At 39.0% G+C, this 17155-nt stretch overlaps 1 protein-coding gene across 1 annotated transcript in view; it reads right to left on the bottom strand.

The window, feature by feature from the left end:
- The window catches only part of MAN1A2 (mannosidase alpha class 1A member 2), a 146248-nt gene that overhangs the window by 70875 nt on the left and 58218 nt on the right, over positions 1 to 17155 (bottom strand). The window contains exons 4-5 of the mRNA XM_074157379.1: positions 10034 to 10152; positions 7506 to 7586 (exon numbers count right to left, since the gene is read on the bottom strand). Coding sequence (XP_074013480.1) covers positions 7506 to 7586; positions 10034 to 10152 — 200 coding nt within the window. The remainder of the gene's footprint in view (positions 1 to 7505; positions 7587 to 10033; positions 10153 to 17155) is intronic.

The following is a 17155-nucleotide window of genomic DNA, read 5'->3' as shown; positions in this document are numbered from 1 at the left end:
CCCATTATTGCTAGAAGGAATATTTTATTTGCTACTACCAGTCACACTGGGAGTTTCAATGATTTGTGAAGCTGTACTTCATGAAAAAAAGCAAGCAGTCAACGGGTGCCTTGTGCGCTCTCTCCACAGACAAATGCTCTTCACACCAGATAAGATGCTTAGTTACTCTAAAGGCAAGACGGGGTTACTCCTGCACACCTAACAAATCTCTTTATGGACTGCTAGCAAATGAGCTCTACACAAAGCATTAAAGTGTCACTTACTAATCCTAATTCTCAGTCACTTGGCTTTCTTTATAACCCAGAACATACTCAAGAACTGGGTCCTGCAAAATGCTCCATGAATCTTCACCTGCTTTTATGAGCTCAAAGAAGTTCACATAGCCAGTATGAAGAACTGCAGCTTGTTTCTGTTGACATTCTTGGTCTATGATGTCTTCCTTGTACTTATCACTTCTTCACTAACCAGGTGTGGGGACAGCATAATAGAAAATTTAGCCCAGCACACCATGAGAAAATCCCATTTATGTTGAAGATTCCGGTGTGGTACCCTCCATCAGATTCTGACAGACCTTTTACTGTCCTAGGCCCTGAGGACACTGTAATTCCTGGTCTCCTGATTGTCAAACCTGGGAGAGTAGGCTTTCATGCGCACTCGTTATGCATCTATTTTGTAACTTCTACTGCAGCTTATAGCTGCGATCTGTTGGCAAGCTTTGTTGTTTCAGCATTAGCGCAGAAAGATCAGCCAGCTCTTTTCTACTCGATGCCATTCATCCTTACTGCTTGCCTGGTTGTTGGTTTTTTGCGCCAGGAGTTGAAAATGTTTTGGACAAGCAGTGATTTTATAGAGCAGCCCTCCTGTCTTCCCTCAGAAATCAGCATCAGCTACCCTGATGCCCAAAACCACCCACATCTATAAATGTGACTGAAAGAAGATAAAGAACATATAATCGAACACATACGCAATAAAGACCAATTAAATAATTGGTGTTGACAAAAAGAATTTACCAGTACCAACATACATAGCAAAGAGAAAACCACATGTTAACCAGAGAAAAAGCAAGCACCAAACATGACTGATCTTGAACAAAATCTTAAAATCAGAGAACTGGATAGACACCCTGCGAGATGAAAGAATTCCAGAGCCCCATCCTGAGAAACCAGCTATACAAAATGGCCGATTTCCAGGAAACTGAGGAACCTCCCTGGAGAGAGACTTTAAAAGACTGTATGAACAGACAGCTCCAATCTAATAATAAAAGAGTAACTTGGAATAGAATCCTTTTTTTGTGAAATACAAGTGCTTTATCTTGTTTTGATCTCTGTGTATACATGATACTCTTTCATTAAGCATTTCTATTCTGATACTATTACATACAAGAGTGATATTTTACTTTATTAATGTTCGATAAGAAGTTAAAGATAACCATAAAGAACGCAAAACATTCTTATACAGTAAGTCTGGGGAATTAACTTGCATAAACATAAAGGAACCTACTGTTCTAGGGAAAATGCTAAATAATGCCTTAATAGGCATCATTGAAAACTGTAAGAAACAGGGATTCATAACTAAAAACAAAATTTACATTTGCGCCAGGATGATGCAGGAGAGAAAAATCTCTTGATGCAGCCCACACAAAAAAAAATTGTTGCTTTTGTTTTTGGGCATTTTTTCAGTTTGGGTTTTTCTGTTGTTTTTGTTTGGGCTTTTGGGGTTTTGTTTGTTTGTTGGGTTTTATTAAATTCATGTAAGGCTGATTTTCATCCCAACTTACCATACTCAATGTTTACTCCAAAGAAGGCATATGGAACATTTCATTTCTACTTATTTTTGTTATATTACCAACTGCATCACAGTGTCCCCCCCAAGCATAATGAACACCATGTCTAGTTCCTACAGAAATTAAAGGATTGTTGCAGGGATTACTGAGAAACAGTCTGGTTCAATTTAGGTAAGAAGTCATTATATATTTTATCATCAGTATGTTAATTTGGCCTGTTAAATCCATTCGACAGATGGAAAAGGGGAAGCACAGTGGTGCCTGTGACCTCAGAAGGTGGAAAACTTGTAGTTCGCGCACCTTAACTACAAGATCATGCTTCCTTTTTGATCAAAATGCCAGAAATTTTATCCATTCTATCATAACCTGGGGTGAAGAAAAGAAGTGCCTAATTCTCACAGTATGGCTCCCAGCCACTTTCTACTAAGCAACTCTCCTAAACCCTGTACCTCCAAAAATATTTAATTAGTGGTTCCTGATTGAGTGCAGGCACAATGCATTTTCCAGTTCCTATTTAGAGATTTAGGTACTTAGAGATTATGCCTATAAATGTACAGCTTAATAAGGAATAACAAGGAGTGAACGCTTTGTATTGGTTGCTCCGTGGAAGCTGGGAAGAAACCTCCGGCATACAGCAAAATACAGGAGAGCCTGCCCAGACATACTGTGCCCCCAGGAGATCCCATGCCTTTTTTTTTTTTTCCTGCTTTTTATCAAGTCTCTTTTTCTTTGGTTTGACAGTATAATTTCAACAAAAACCAGGAAAACAGTATACCCTATTTGTACTGGGGTCCCCAGTATAAAACAGAAATGGACCTGTTGGAGCGGGTCCAGAAGAGGGCCACAAAAATGATCAGAAGGCTGCAAAGGCTGAGAGAGTTGGGGTTGTTCAGCCTGGAGAAGAGAAGGCTCTGGGGAAACCTTATAGTGCCCTTATACAGAGGGCTTATAAGAAAGATGGAGACAGACTTTTTATCACGGTCTGTAGTGACAAGAGAAGGGGCAACGGTTTTGAAACTGACTGAAAGAGGGTAGGTTTAGACTGGATATAAGGGAGAAATTTTTTATTAAGAGGGTGGTGAGACACTGGGGCAGGTTGACCAGAGATGTTGTGGATGCCCCATCCCTGGAAGTGTTCAAAGTCAGGTTGGATGGGGCTTTGGGCAATCTGATCTATTGAAAGATGTCCCTGCCCACGGCAGGGGGGTTGGAACTAGATGATCTTTAAAGGTCCCTTCCAACCCAAACCATTCTATGATTCTATATTCCACTATTTTAGCATATATTCATTATATATTTCACCAATGTACTTTAGAAAAAAGCCACAGGCTCAAAGCTTCAAAGAAAACCCCAAGAATCTCAAAAGCAATGACAGGTTGGGACCTCATTCCTGCATAAGAGCTGAGACAAAGAAGGCACACTCTTAGATCTGATAATATACACCTAGTCAGACACCAGATGGCCTGTCCACAATCAGCCAGAAAAAACTTATTGTGCAGAGGATTTAAACAAGGGCCTCCCAGATTGCAGACCTACTACCCCTGCCACCAGATAAACTTCAGTGTTGTTCCAAGTTGAGAAGACCAAAACAGAAAGCATGGCTAGATTTTCTACTGTATCAAGTTTCACAGGCATATCTTAATTTTCCTCTATTCAAAAGACATTTTGACATGGAAAAATGAAGAAAGATGGTGATTTTCCCCAAATCAGAACTGTTAGAGAAACAATTTTGTCCCTCTACATCAACAGAAAGGTATAGGGAGGCAAGACAACCACAACATTTGGCCAGAGGGACATGAAAGACATCCTCCTCAAACTTCACGTGCTCATCATGCAAGGAAGTCCAGCAGAAATTCCCACATAAAAAAGGTTGAGCTATTCAAAAACTCACAAGTGTCATGTTTCACAAAGAAAGGCTTGTGACTCAACACTGGACAGGAAAAGCCTATAGCATTTTAAGCCAAGTTGTCAGTTGCTAAAAACAGCAGCTTTTTTTTTTCAGTTGTAAAGGAGATATCTTACTCCCCCATCCACACCAACGAGCAAAAGGGAATTGTCACTGAGAAAAGGGACAGCAATACACACAATCTTAATATGAAAAGTTTAAAATTTTATCATCAACTATAAGCAGCATCACTAAAACCATGACCACAGTTGATGTTCCTTCTAAGCAATACCAGTAACATGACAGCTAAAATGGAGACCACAGTCATGCCACTAGTTATGCTAAATAATTTTTTTAAATTACTATGTTTATTATAAAAACAGTGAACAGGACAATTTTATCTAAATTAACAGCCATACTTACTTGAAAACTATGATCAATATATAGCATTATGACTCATAATGAGATAAAATCCTATTAAGCACAATTACTCTCTCCATACAAAAGGGCAAAAGCATATAGATAAACCATGCTGACTATCAAATTCTCCAAATGCGGCCAGTTAAAAGTGACCAAACTTCCACAGCTGATGTTGAGTCTTGGGTACCTTCTATTACAGTTGTCACTAGAGCATCTTTAACAGCACTAAGTGATAGGAGTCAAAACGAAGTAAGAATGGTTTTTATAACTTTCACCAAACAGCAGTAACTTGTGTTGCTGACCTAAGCAGAATTTATATAAAAGGGAAAAACCAGAATTAATTCCAAGCAGCCCCGTTCCTTGTATTGGACCTATTTTTCAATACATCAAATAAGACATGCAAAACTATGGAAATTAGTATGATAACCTTCTAAACCAGTATTTAGCAACAGTCTCACAGAAGTGGAGGCTTGGAGGAAGGGAGATAGGGAATGGAATATCAAAGAAGGTGCAGGAAAGCAATATAAGCAAGTAAATGATAGCTTGAATAACAAAGCAAGGATACCTACCAGTAGACAGACTCCCTTAGAGGCATAAACCCATGTGCACATTCACTACCTGATCAGGCAAAACATCCGAACACTCGGGATCAGCCTTGCCTGTCTAAGCAGTGGCTAACAAGTGTCTCCTCACATGTCTGAATGCAGTGAAAAAAAAAAGGAAATTAAGCATGCCCCAATCCTGAGCCAAGTAATACCTTCCCTTCTTGGGAACAGAAGAGATTGGAAATCATCTCAAAACAAACCTGTTTCCAATTCCAAGGAGTTCTCATAAGAGTCAGGGGTGTTTCTCCTGGGCTCAATAACTGAAAAGCCTCAAGTTCCCTTGCTTGTCTTATCCGCACTGACAAATTGCAGAGAAACCAACCTGGCAAATGAAGTAGTCTCTCAGGTAGCAGAAGCAGTCCTAACTGTTGCAGTATTTTGAAAGAAATGCAGTCTGAATGCTTTTAGGCATTCTTCTTTTGGAAAATAAAGATAATACATATGAACATGTAACAGGAATAATCATCTGCCACAAGTTACAAAGTGTTTAAAATCCATTGGAGAGTCCAATGCCACAAAAATATTTTTAAAAACAAAAGAGTCAGCCCAGTGGCCAAAATTCAGGAAACACAGAGGGTAAAAAGCTTTCTAAGAAGCAAAGAAATAAAATGTGTTGATGAAAACTTTTTAAGCAAAGGAGCTTATTCTGACTCTACCAAACTGTTAGAAGCAATTGAAAGGAAAAGGAATACTCAGCTTTACAAATGCAGGCAAAGCGTGTGTTTTGGCAGTGTTCGGTTGCATCCATCTGCATACTGAGGCAAAAAAGATCCTGTAAGGTACTTGTGCACAGGTGTGGTATTGATCTATACAAACAATCCAGCTACTGATGAGCGATCATTGCTCTTTCTCTGAGGTTTTTCATATTCACAATAGATGACTCCTCGGAGCATGCTCCAGTTTAAATTATCCAGAGAAAGGCTCAACATTCCTAGCTGAAAAGATGATGTGGGACTGCTCTACTCAATGCTTGAAGGCTTCAGTGATCACATAGTACTTAATGTGATCTGAGCTCCAAGCAACAGAACTACAGATTTCTGGAAAGGAAGCATCCTTCAACATGCTGCTGAGGTCACTTGCACTACAGCAGGAACTACCATGACGACTACTAATGGTTCCAGCTTAGCTACTGCAGCTGCTCCTCGGCACAACACAAAAAGCACATGCGGCTCAGACTGCTCTCCATGAAACTCCTTTTCTGCAGAAATAAAAACATAAGCAGTTTTCCTTGCTTATGTTTGACAGCACAAGAAAGCTTCTGTTCTGGGGACCTTCAAAAGAGAACTGGTAGGTTAATAATGCTGAGCTAGATGAAATTCAGAAGCTGCCTCAAATTAGTATTTGGGCTCATCATTCAGTGATTTTTATGCCATTTTTTGTTACACAAAAGTGTAAACTAACAGGGCTTGAATTTTAGCACTACTCTAAGACAAGTGATAGCTGCTACAAAGGCTGTCGTCCTGAAGAGGTAACCACGGCACAAGATCACTCCCTGAGGGTAAAATCCTTGCTGAGCTGTGAGGAAACACTGATGGAAGACCTAAGCCTGACAGATTCTGGAGGCAGAAAAAGGCTCACTGCCACAAAAGCAAGCTCAGCTCTTCAATTGCTCCAAAGGAAAGTGAGGGGCAAAATTCTGCGATTCTCCTTTCCTTTGGCCTCCTATAACAGACCACATAAATCAGCACAGCAGGAAGGGCTGCTTGCAGCTGAACCCTCCACAGACGGGGGGCTTGAAGAGTGTGGACAGTAAAGAAGGTGAAGCAGTAGTACTTGATGAAAAATAAAACTAGCAATTTCTTTCAAGATACACACTAAACCTGTGCTTTGCCACTAAGCTCTTCTTCAAAAGAGAAGACACATCTAAAAGAGAAAATTCACAGATCCCAGGATGATGTCAAAGACCTAAAGAGCCAAAAAATACAGGGTTTCTCCTGGTTAATTTTAGGGCTGAGGGCTTAAAATCCCCGATAGCTCATTGATCCGTATGTGGTGCTCCCCTAAACAGAGGAAGAAGATATATATGAACACCTATCAAACCTTAAGCCATGAAATATGTCTGGAAGTCTAATGTTTTAGGCAGCGGACTACAGAAGGGCCATTTAAAAAAAAAAAAAAAAAGGATAAAAGCAAACAAATCAAAGACACAGGCAACAGATCAAAAGACAGCTAGCTGGTAAGACATGAAAAGAGCTATGACTTAATCTGTAGGTTGGGTCAGGCTCCAGTCTTGTTAAATTATGTGAAGTAAGAGGTCACAGAAATGTTACTGCTAGACAAAAGAAGTCCATGCTTGTAAGTCTTTGGGTATATGCATCCTTTCAATCTAAGTCTCCGATTTTCTTTTTTTAATAGAAGTTTCAGAAGTGGGATGAAATTGGCTTGATACTTCCCAGTTTGTAACTGAGAAAATAGTAAGAAGATTGCATAGTGCTTTTGCAAAGCAAACCTACAGCCTTGTAGGACAAGTGACAAAACCATTATTTCTGCCTTCATGGAGTTACAGCATATAAAAGCAAGTTATTGTTGGCATGAGAAGCTAGTGACTTGACATTTCAGGCTGATGTTTACTTGAATGGGTATCTATTGGAAATATCTTGATAAAAGCAGCACTTCAAAGCTCTAACAAAGGGTCCTAAATTGACTGAGACCTGCACAGAAACAAGCTTTAAAGACTGCACACTCTAAGAATTTGGTTACTTTGTACAACTTAGTTTGTAAACTACTGAGAAACCAAGTTTCTAGAAAATTCTTCATGTGCAACATTTGCCAGAATACATTAAATTTCACAGCCACCTTCCAATCTCCTTACCTCTTGTCCTGAAAGGTAGTATGCTGCTAGAAGACCACCAATGAAGCGAATATTGACCTCAAAAACAGACACTTCAGAATTCTAGAACAGGAAGAAAAGAGTAAATAATTAACCAACTCTGTGATCAAAGAAGAAAAAAATCATCCAAGCAGGGGCAAGTACATATTCTAAACCCATATGCATGCAAGGGTTTGTACTCCTTCAGTATCTAGATCCATACTGAAATTCCTGTGCACATCCTCAAGACACCAAGTGATAATTCAGTTACAGCTTCAACTGATTTTTAAAAATCAAATTAGCTTTTCTCCTACTGTCTATTCATATTACCACCACAAAGTGCAATTAAAGTTCTTTGTGGATGGTGGGAATGAAGGCAAGGACTGTACATTTCCATGATTTGGCATTTTTTCCTCTTACATTTAAGTATAACTCCGAATATCCTGGGTTTACAGGATAAGGTGGAATAATAATTAGAGAATTTCTGTAATATGCTTTCTTAACCTGAATTCCAATGTGCAATCTCAAATTCAGAGCTCCACTTTAACACAGTCTCTGTCTACCAATAGCCTTTATGTATTTAATGTTATGGCAACAAGTACTACAAGACCACTGAGAAACCCAAGACAATAAACCATTTTAATGCCTTCCCCCACCTTAATATCCTCGGCCTAAATTCCCCAGTACGTTTTGACTCATTTAAGCCACCAAAAAATTAAGCTGAACTAGCTAGTTTTAGCATCTTTCTGCCTCCCTTTGTGCCCCATTCACTCCCTTGCCTGCATGCACCCCATAAGCTTCTATCCATTCAATGCATTAGACACAGAAAAGTAGTTTTACTAAAAGATTTCGAGATAAGGCAGCCTTTCCTTTTATCCAGAAAAGTCAGTAGAAAGTACACAATACAAGTTGACCCACTAATTAGTGCACAGTTGAAATTATATTTATAGGTATATCTTTCCTTTCATACTATTTCTATGGCACCTGCGGTTCTACCACGCATTTTGCTTGTATCCAAAATAAATGCATTTTGCACGTATTAGTTATTTCAGAAAGATTATATGAATACTTTAAAGATTTCCGCAAATAGCACTGACGACTAAAAGGGTAAAGTTTGAGATACTCCCAATTACAGGTTTTTAGTACAAGATGTATTTTTATTCACATACAGGTGATATGAGAAAGATAACACCACCACAGTGTACGATTCCACTCAATTCCTATGAGTAATGAATCACACACGCAATGGCTCAGTGTAGAGTGAAACCAAGGACTTCTATTTCCCAGTAAAAGAATCCAAGAGGAACATATTTATGTATTTATTTATAAACTTCAAACTATATAAGGAAATCACTCAAGTTGGTAGATTGAAGAAAACTCATTAACGTTCAGAAGTGTTTTTTGATACACAGGAAGCTGTAATTGAACCTCAGTGGGTCACGTAGACGTCTTCCACCCAAATCCTAGATTAAATCTGCAAATTTGTATTGAGATTGCCTCAGGTCAGACAAAAGTTATGGAAGTAATTTAGTTCACCCTCATGATGGTACCGCTATGACTATACTGCCTCTGATATATTTAGGGTCTTTAGTTTTAGATTGAATAATTATCTTGCACTTACTGTAAAAAGCAGAGAGTAGAATTTCTTTAATGTTTGCCAGTATAAAACAAGAGGAAAAAACCTCAAACAAATAACTTCTGAAATGTAGGATATAATATATATAATACACATTATATATAATATAAAAACAACAGTAAGCATCTGCTGAATTCTGACTGTATAATTACATTTGATTTTTGTGCATTACTGAATGAAGAATTTTTTTTTTGAACCACAGGGGCAAGTCCAAGGATTGAAATACAAATTCTGTCACAGTCTGTGACAGAGTCCCAAAATTAGTAATAAGAAGACTAATCAAGAAGGATAAAATAGAGCCATTTCTTCCATTTAATGCTTCTGAACTCTGAGCACACAAAGAAGGCCTAGATGTCATACTGTATAGGAAGCTGGGACATTCTTCTGATAGATTTAGAACCTGTTGGCAAACTAAGATGATTCAAGTGGCATTCTTTGTGTTAAAACATCTTAAGGACATGGGAGAAGAAATTGTATTGTTAAGTAATTTATACACCATGGTTTTGGGGGAAAAATTGTCTTTCACAGCTCAGTTATTTCCAGCTACTATTAGACAGTAAAGCTTCATTTTTCTGCATTCATTCATTTCTAAGACCCTGTTGGGTCTCACTGACCACTTTCCCTTTCTTCCATTATCCAATTATAATTTTTACTTTGAAAACACAATATATAGATGTATCTTTACTTGCAATTAAAGTGTGAAGGTGTTGGAGTGGGTTTTTTTTCGAAATACATAACGTTACAGACACAGAGAAGTTCACTGAAGCTTACATCTGAACTTCTGAAAATTTGAATCATAAGCTTTTTAAGTTCCACCTGAAAGACCACTTCTGTCTCACCCCAAGAGGAACACTGTGAAAAGGACTAGAGAAACATTAGGGCAAGCTCTACTCACCACACTGAAATCAAGATTTTTGTCAATCCACTCTTGTCCTTCTCTGAATTCATCATGAAGCCCCATGATATAAAGCGTATCCAATGCATCTACTATGGTAGCACCCATTTGTGAGTTTCCTACACACAAAAAGAAGGATTTCTATTACAGGTGATTATTTCATTACTTTTCTTAAACATCACAAGCATGAGAAAATAACCCAAGCAGTAGCAAAGCAAAGTTACTACAAAGATGACAGTACAAAGAATAATCAAAATGAGCGAGGAATTAGCAGCCACATAAAAGGATGACACTTCTCTTTCAAACCATCAGTCCTCTGGTACAGTTTGGCTTCTGGGGAGAAAAAAAACCTAAAGATAGATAAAAAAAAAACCAAACCCTTCTCATCTGCTTTCCTAACCTGAACATAAGCAACTGTACTTTGACACAAAAAAGGACAGAACGAGGTTCAGCTTCAAAAAGCTATTAGGAATTCTGGGACAGAAGTGTTAAAAAAAGCATATGCAAGATAAAGCAATCGGTACTTGGAGCAATGTCTTGCATTTCCCAGCATATATTGCTGAAACGTTCAAAGTTCTGCATTTATGGAAGCTTCCTAGTCATTGAAAGCATGGACTGATGAAGAGGGATGCCCTGGCTCGGCTTGAGTAATAAAGCCCCAGCCCCAAGATGTTCACGTCTCTGCCTGCAGGGACCCACACTATGAGGTGCTAATGGATTCCTAAATTGTCACCATTTAAAGTGGAGCATTTAGAGCCAAATAAAAATCAATGGTGCTTTACCCTAAAATGCCATTCACTTGAAAGAGCAGCAATTTAGAGTTGATTGATGAGTGACTCATCGGTTTGTACAGGAAGACAGGTTGAAGAGGTGGCGAGCCACTGACCACGTCAACCATGTTAGCCTTGACCTCCTTAGGCCATCCCAACCTAAGCTGTTGCCCTCATTAGGGAGAGGTCTTTCTTTCTAGAGGAAATCAAGAATTACCATGGGTTTATTTATTTTCATTAAGTGTATAAAACTTAGTACGCACTAAGAAAGTAGCTGAATATCACTGTTCATACCAGTATTCTATAAAACAGTACATAGCTATGTGATTAGCAATTTAATGGCAATAGTCTCCTAACAAGTTAAGCCAATTTCATTTTTTTTAAACGTGCTTTTTATCCTTAATGGAATTTCTACAGTGCAGTATTCCTGCTTGGTTGTTTTTATTCATTCATTTCTGATTTCTACATGTTTAGAGATATTTTTTCCCCTCAAGCATAACAATAACTGAATGAAGCCATCACCACCATTGTTTTTCTTTTACACACCTAAATAGCTGATACTTACATGCAAGCTTAATTGCATTTTCAGAGATTTCCTTCCCCAAATAATAAAAATTAAACAAAACAGTCTCTGACAAAGTAATCACCAACTAATTTCTTTAAAAATAGCTGTGCATCTGTTTTAATTAATTTAAACTCGATACGGAAAGCCTTTAGTCAGTGACATTATATTCATATTCAAGTACAAATGGGGACACACTACCTTTCTTAAGATTAATTAAAAGATATATCCTTTGACAAATTGGCCACCAAGCATACCTATAACTCTCAGGAAATGAATTCATCATGGTGTGTAAGTAGTAGAAGGTTTTAACACCTTCAGCCAAGTGACAAATTCCATTGCTTGTGCTGAAGGGAGGTCCCTTTGAGCAGACCTACAGCGCTGGCTTAACTTGGCACCTTTTCATATGCATAAGGTGACAGTTATCTAACTTATCACTTCAAAATTATGCAAACAAGACCACGACACAAGAACTAATTTCACTATTAGCTGGTAAGGTATTTCTGACAAAATTGGAATGTGTTATACTGCTGTGGCACTCAAAGTAATTTGTTCCTTTATTTAAACCACATTGATACCATTTAAAAATACACAATGTGTTTGAATAAACAGAGATACGTAGCCTTAGGAAATCCTGAAAGCTTCTCTTGTGATAGTTTTAAAAAATAAAAACCTTCTAACAAACACAGCAATAACCACATCAGTAAGCTCTCATATCCTATAATTGGCATGGGGTGAGGAGAATAAATTGTATGGGGATGGATCGGTGTGTCATCGTTGTCCCCCAACCCAGAAGAAAATTCAGACACCACTGTACTATTATCCAGTTTTCTAGATCTCAGAAGTACATTCAAGTGTCCACAGAGGGAGGAGAAGATGAGGGGGGTGAGACAGCAATATGCTCGACACAAGTATATCTACTTTCCAGCCCTGTAGAAAATCTTCAAAAATACTAATTTAAACCTTTTTCATAGAGTTTTCTGCCCAGAATCATGAGAGGAGGACCATGGAAATGCAAAAGCCATCTCACCAATCCATCCAGACAGGGACTGAGAGTGGCAAGGCCAGAACTGCTGGAACAGAGCTCTCCCCAGAATCAACCAAGTGTCTGTGGTTTTCTAACGCATCCCTAGTGATTGAACAATACAACTTCATCAAGCAGAGACAAGAAATTTGCTTTCATCCTCACAGCGTTAAAAGTGAGCCCTCAAGCCCAAATATAGGACTCTTGCCTAAACCAGTAGATTTCAATAGGGATTGACCGACAAGCTGTTTCACACAAGACCCTCCAGCATTGTTTGCAGCCACAGAAATAAGTGCAGTCCAATAGTGCAAACCAGAATTGCTCAGCATTTTTTGAATCAATTAAAGGTTTGTGCTCTAAGCTTCTGTCTGGGCCACACTCCAATAGTTTGTACAAGCTCTCCCTCCTGCTGCCTTTTTGCCCCTTTCTCTTGTCTTTTACATCTACCTTTCCTAGACCCACAAGCGTCCAATTAAACATTACTGAGCAAAGCCCCTTCGGCTCACACACTCCTCCTCCATGAGCAGGGACGCACGTCCGCTTCCGAGATGCAGATCAGTATGGTTACAGTTTCTAGACTCCATGTGAGAGCTCAAGTATTTCTCATCACAGTTTCCTAAGGATAGCATTTACATCCTAACCTATAATAACGTATTCATTTTTCTTCTTTCTTAAGAATAAGTAGGGTATTTCAACCAAATTTGGTTTATTTTTCCTCTTTTTTCTTAAATATATGGTAACTAACCCTAACTGCACACCAGCGCTTCTTTCTTGAGGAAGACTCAGAAGAGCAACCTTTGTTTTTTAAACCTTTTTGGCTGAACACATTTCCAAAAGGTCAAGAGATGACAGTCAATATTTTGCAACAGATTGTCCACCCAGTCTTTTTCCTTTAGTGTCAATCAGGCAGCACAAAGCAAGCTGATTTCCTCCTCCTGTCTATTGAGGGGGAAGAGTCCAAAATGCAGAGCTCATATCCAGAAGTCTTGTGCCTACAAGAATAGAGGGCAGAGGTGGACACAGGGCAACACAGAGGACAATAGACATAGCATAACACCTTGGCTGCCCCACGTTGCAAGATAGTTACAACTTAAAACCATTCATGGGCTACACTAGGTGGGTTAGAGATTAAAATTAATTAATTGCTCTCAGCTTTTTTCCTAGAGGATTATGTGGAGGGTATGTTGGGATTGTTCAACCTGGAGAACAGAAGTCTCTGGAAAGACCTTCTAGGAGCCTTCTGGTACCTGAAGAGGGCCTACAAGAAAGCTGGAGAGGGACTTTTTACAACAGCATGTAATGATAGTGTTACCTGAAACAAAAGCTCTCGAAACCAGAAGCAGTTTAGAGAGGAGATATTGCTTTATTCGACATCAGATGCTAGGTGGAAATCCACAAATCTAACACACCTTACCGGGGACATTCATCCATTATTTATACACAGAAGATTCTCATTATTTCATCTACCTAATACTTAACTCCACCTAGGCTTACATATTCATTAGGATAACCAAATAGCCCTTTTGCACATGCATATTAAATTTTGCAGCATCTGCAAAACCCTTCTGCGCAGGTGTGAGCTCCTCGGTGGTCGTTTGTGTAAGGATACCCTTCCTCACATTATCCTTTTAAGGTATTGAGTCATCTCAGGACAGTAAAAGTTTACTGTAAGTTTGCCAGCTTCTTGAGGATGATAAGGATGTCCTTTGAAGTAGCCACAGCTCTGTCCTAATTGGTATTAAGAGTAAATACTTTGACATATAAGAGAACCGTGGAGTGATTAACTACTTGGTATCCCATCCTTACCACTATCAACTCAGTGACGAACTTTTCTTACACAGTAAGCTCAGTAATGAACTCATTTTAGTTAGCATATAGTTATAAACAAAGCAGAAGCCTGCCTTTGGTAACAACTGAATGAGGGGTAATGGCTTCAAAGTAGAAGAGGGCTGATTTAGATTAGATAGCAGGAAGAAATTTTTCACTCTGCGGGCAGTGAGGCACCAGAACAGGTTGCCCAGGGACGCTGTGGATGCCCCATCCCTGGAATTGTTCAAGGCCAGTCTGGATGGGGCTTTGAGCAACCTGGTCTAGTGGGAAGTGTCCCTGCCCATGGCAGGGTGTTGGAACTAGATGATCTTTAAAGGTCCCTTCCAACCCAAACCATTCTATGAACACAGACTGCAATGGATAGGTAGCTGTACTTCCCTCTCCTGATGCTGATACAAACCACTCAGTCTAAAGTCACAAAGAGAAATAATTTTCCATTCATAAGAGTGTGTTTTTTTCCTTTCATAGCCATGCTAAGATCCATAAATTTTGCCTTGAATGACAAGAGGATAGTCTTCCCAGACTTAAACTGCAGAAGGTGTCATTTGAAAAGTAATAAAGTAAGTCTAAATAATGAGATAATAGTTTAGAGGAGTATACACTGCTTACTACCACCTCAACCAGTCTGATCTATTATTGCTCAGGATACAGAGAGAGCAGATGTCTCATTGTGGTGAAAAAGGCTATAAAACAATTAAATTATAATAGAAAATAACACTTCTCCCAGCTGAAGGCACTCCTCCCAGGGTCTGCCTCTGTTCAATACAAAGGCTCAGTTGGTCATGTTGCATAAGATAATAACTGATTCCAAAAGGGCTCAGTTTTAGAAATGTCAGATTAGGAAGTTTCCTTTCCATGTAATTATAGTTCTAGTTGACTAAGCTCCAAATTTAATGAAGTTTGGCTAATGAATGCAATGCTCATTTTTCTAAATAAAGCAGAATATCCATCATGAGCTAATGAAGAAATTTAGCAGTGAAATAGCTCAACTATTAACAAAAATGTGCAGTCTCCTTAAGCAAGAGTATTATTCCAAAAGACGGCAAAGTAATAAGTCAGATTTATATTTAAGTAGGCTTTACTTTCCTGAGATTAGACAAACAATTCCTTCACTTGATGGCACATAAATCTGCAGTCTGAAATATCTAGCAACTCGTATGACTAAGTGTAAACAGAAGGGCCATTTAAAGAAAAATGGTCTTCCTACCTAAAATTCTTTCAGTATGCCAAAGTGCTCAATGGAGAACTGGTTTATTTATACCATTTTGAAGTCTCACAAGAGACTATCAAAGCACAGGGAGACAGATCATTGTCATGTGTTCCATAACAAAAGGAATATGAAGAAAATAAACAGCCCATTTTCATTATACCACAAGTACAGAGATTTAGAGAGTCTGATACCAGCTTCAGGGTTGCTTAGTGTATTTATTATGTGGAAGCAGAAAAGACTACAAGCAGTGACGCATTAGAGAAAATACACGAGCTAGCACAAATAAATCACGATCAGAGAAGACTCTGAAAATTTGAGACAGTCACATTATGTAAATAAGGAACAAGATGACAAATTAAAACTCTATGCCAGCAAACTTAAGTCATACACTCCAAGTTGAAAAGTAATCATCAAATAGGTGCTTCACAGAAATTTTGATTATTTGGCGTGTCACCTATACCTGCTCCTTTCTTCAACAGGTATATACCACACACAAATCTCATTTCTTCTGAAAAACACTTCCATTGGGGCTTTCATTAGCCCAAGTTGGGGGCTCAGCATGTGTACCAGGTCTGGCTGAGATGGAGTTAAATTTCTTCACAGCAGCCTGTATGGTGCTACATTCTGGATTTGTGACTAAAATAGTGTTGGTAACACACCAGAGTTTTGGCTATTCCAGAGCAGTGCTTTTACAGCATCAAGGCTCTCTTTTTTTTCCCTCTCCACAGTGAATAAGCCAGGGGTGGACAAGAGGCTGGGAGGGGACACAGCCATGACAGCTGACCCAGACTGACCAAAAGGATAGTCCGTACCATATAACATCACACTCAAGGATAAAAGCTGAGTGTGTGGGGCGTTAGTCTGGCAGGTAGCCATCCCCTGGGGACCAGCAGCTGGGCTTCAGTCTGCTTGTGGGAGGTGGCAAGTGATTGTCTTTGCATTACTTCCCCCCACCCCCCACCCCTTTCCTTCACTTATCTTTATCTCAACCCATGGGTTTTCCTGCTTTTGCTCTTCCTATTCGCTTCTTTCCTTTTCACCCTCTGTGTTCTATCACTTTTGTGTTACAAGTGTGTTAGTGTATTACCACACACTTGGCATCTATCCAGAGACCAGTTACAGGAGTAACCTGAAGGAAGTACAGTCTATTCAAATGGAGCATCAAGATGCACACTAGGTCAGAGCAGGGCTGCAACGAAGTCAAGGAAACCAGCCTAAGTGGAAAAATTACCCTAAGGCCATTCTGCCTCCAAGGAAAGTGATATACAATAGGCACATGGAACTATTCTTACCCTTCTGCATTACGCAGTGACTGAAAAGGACATAATTTATTATGAAGCAGAAAAGATAGCTGATCAAAGACCCAGAAGTGGGATGCTCATCAGTTCCTTTACAATCAAGGTAGGGTTTTAATATTTCCTGAACTAGAGAAAAAAACATAAAGGAATCTAATACAGACTCATTCTTGTTTCCATGAACTGCCTGTAGATACCACCACCATCTATGCTTTGATGAAAGCTAAAGGAATTGGCAAGACTGCTTGAGGAAAAACAAGCGGTTGGGTATGGTGGAAGTATTTGGGCTATTATAGAAGACAACTGCCTCTATATCACACAAATAGCAAGTATCTCTATGTCAAGACATCCCTGCTATGGAAGTAAGTTATTTTATACTCCAGAAACCCAACTTCTCTTCTTAAGCATTAGAAAGCTGGAATCTTTAGTTA

The sequence above is a fragment of the Numenius arquata genome, chromosome 1 (genome assembly GCF_964106895.1).
Source record: "Numenius arquata chromosome 1, bNumArq3.hap1.1, whole genome shotgun sequence".
NCBI lineage: Eukaryota > Metazoa > Chordata > Aves > Charadriiformes > Scolopacidae > Numenius > Numenius arquata.
The sequence above is the reverse complement of the archived record's forward strand: the minus strand, read 5'-3'. Positions and strand labels throughout refer to the sequence as shown.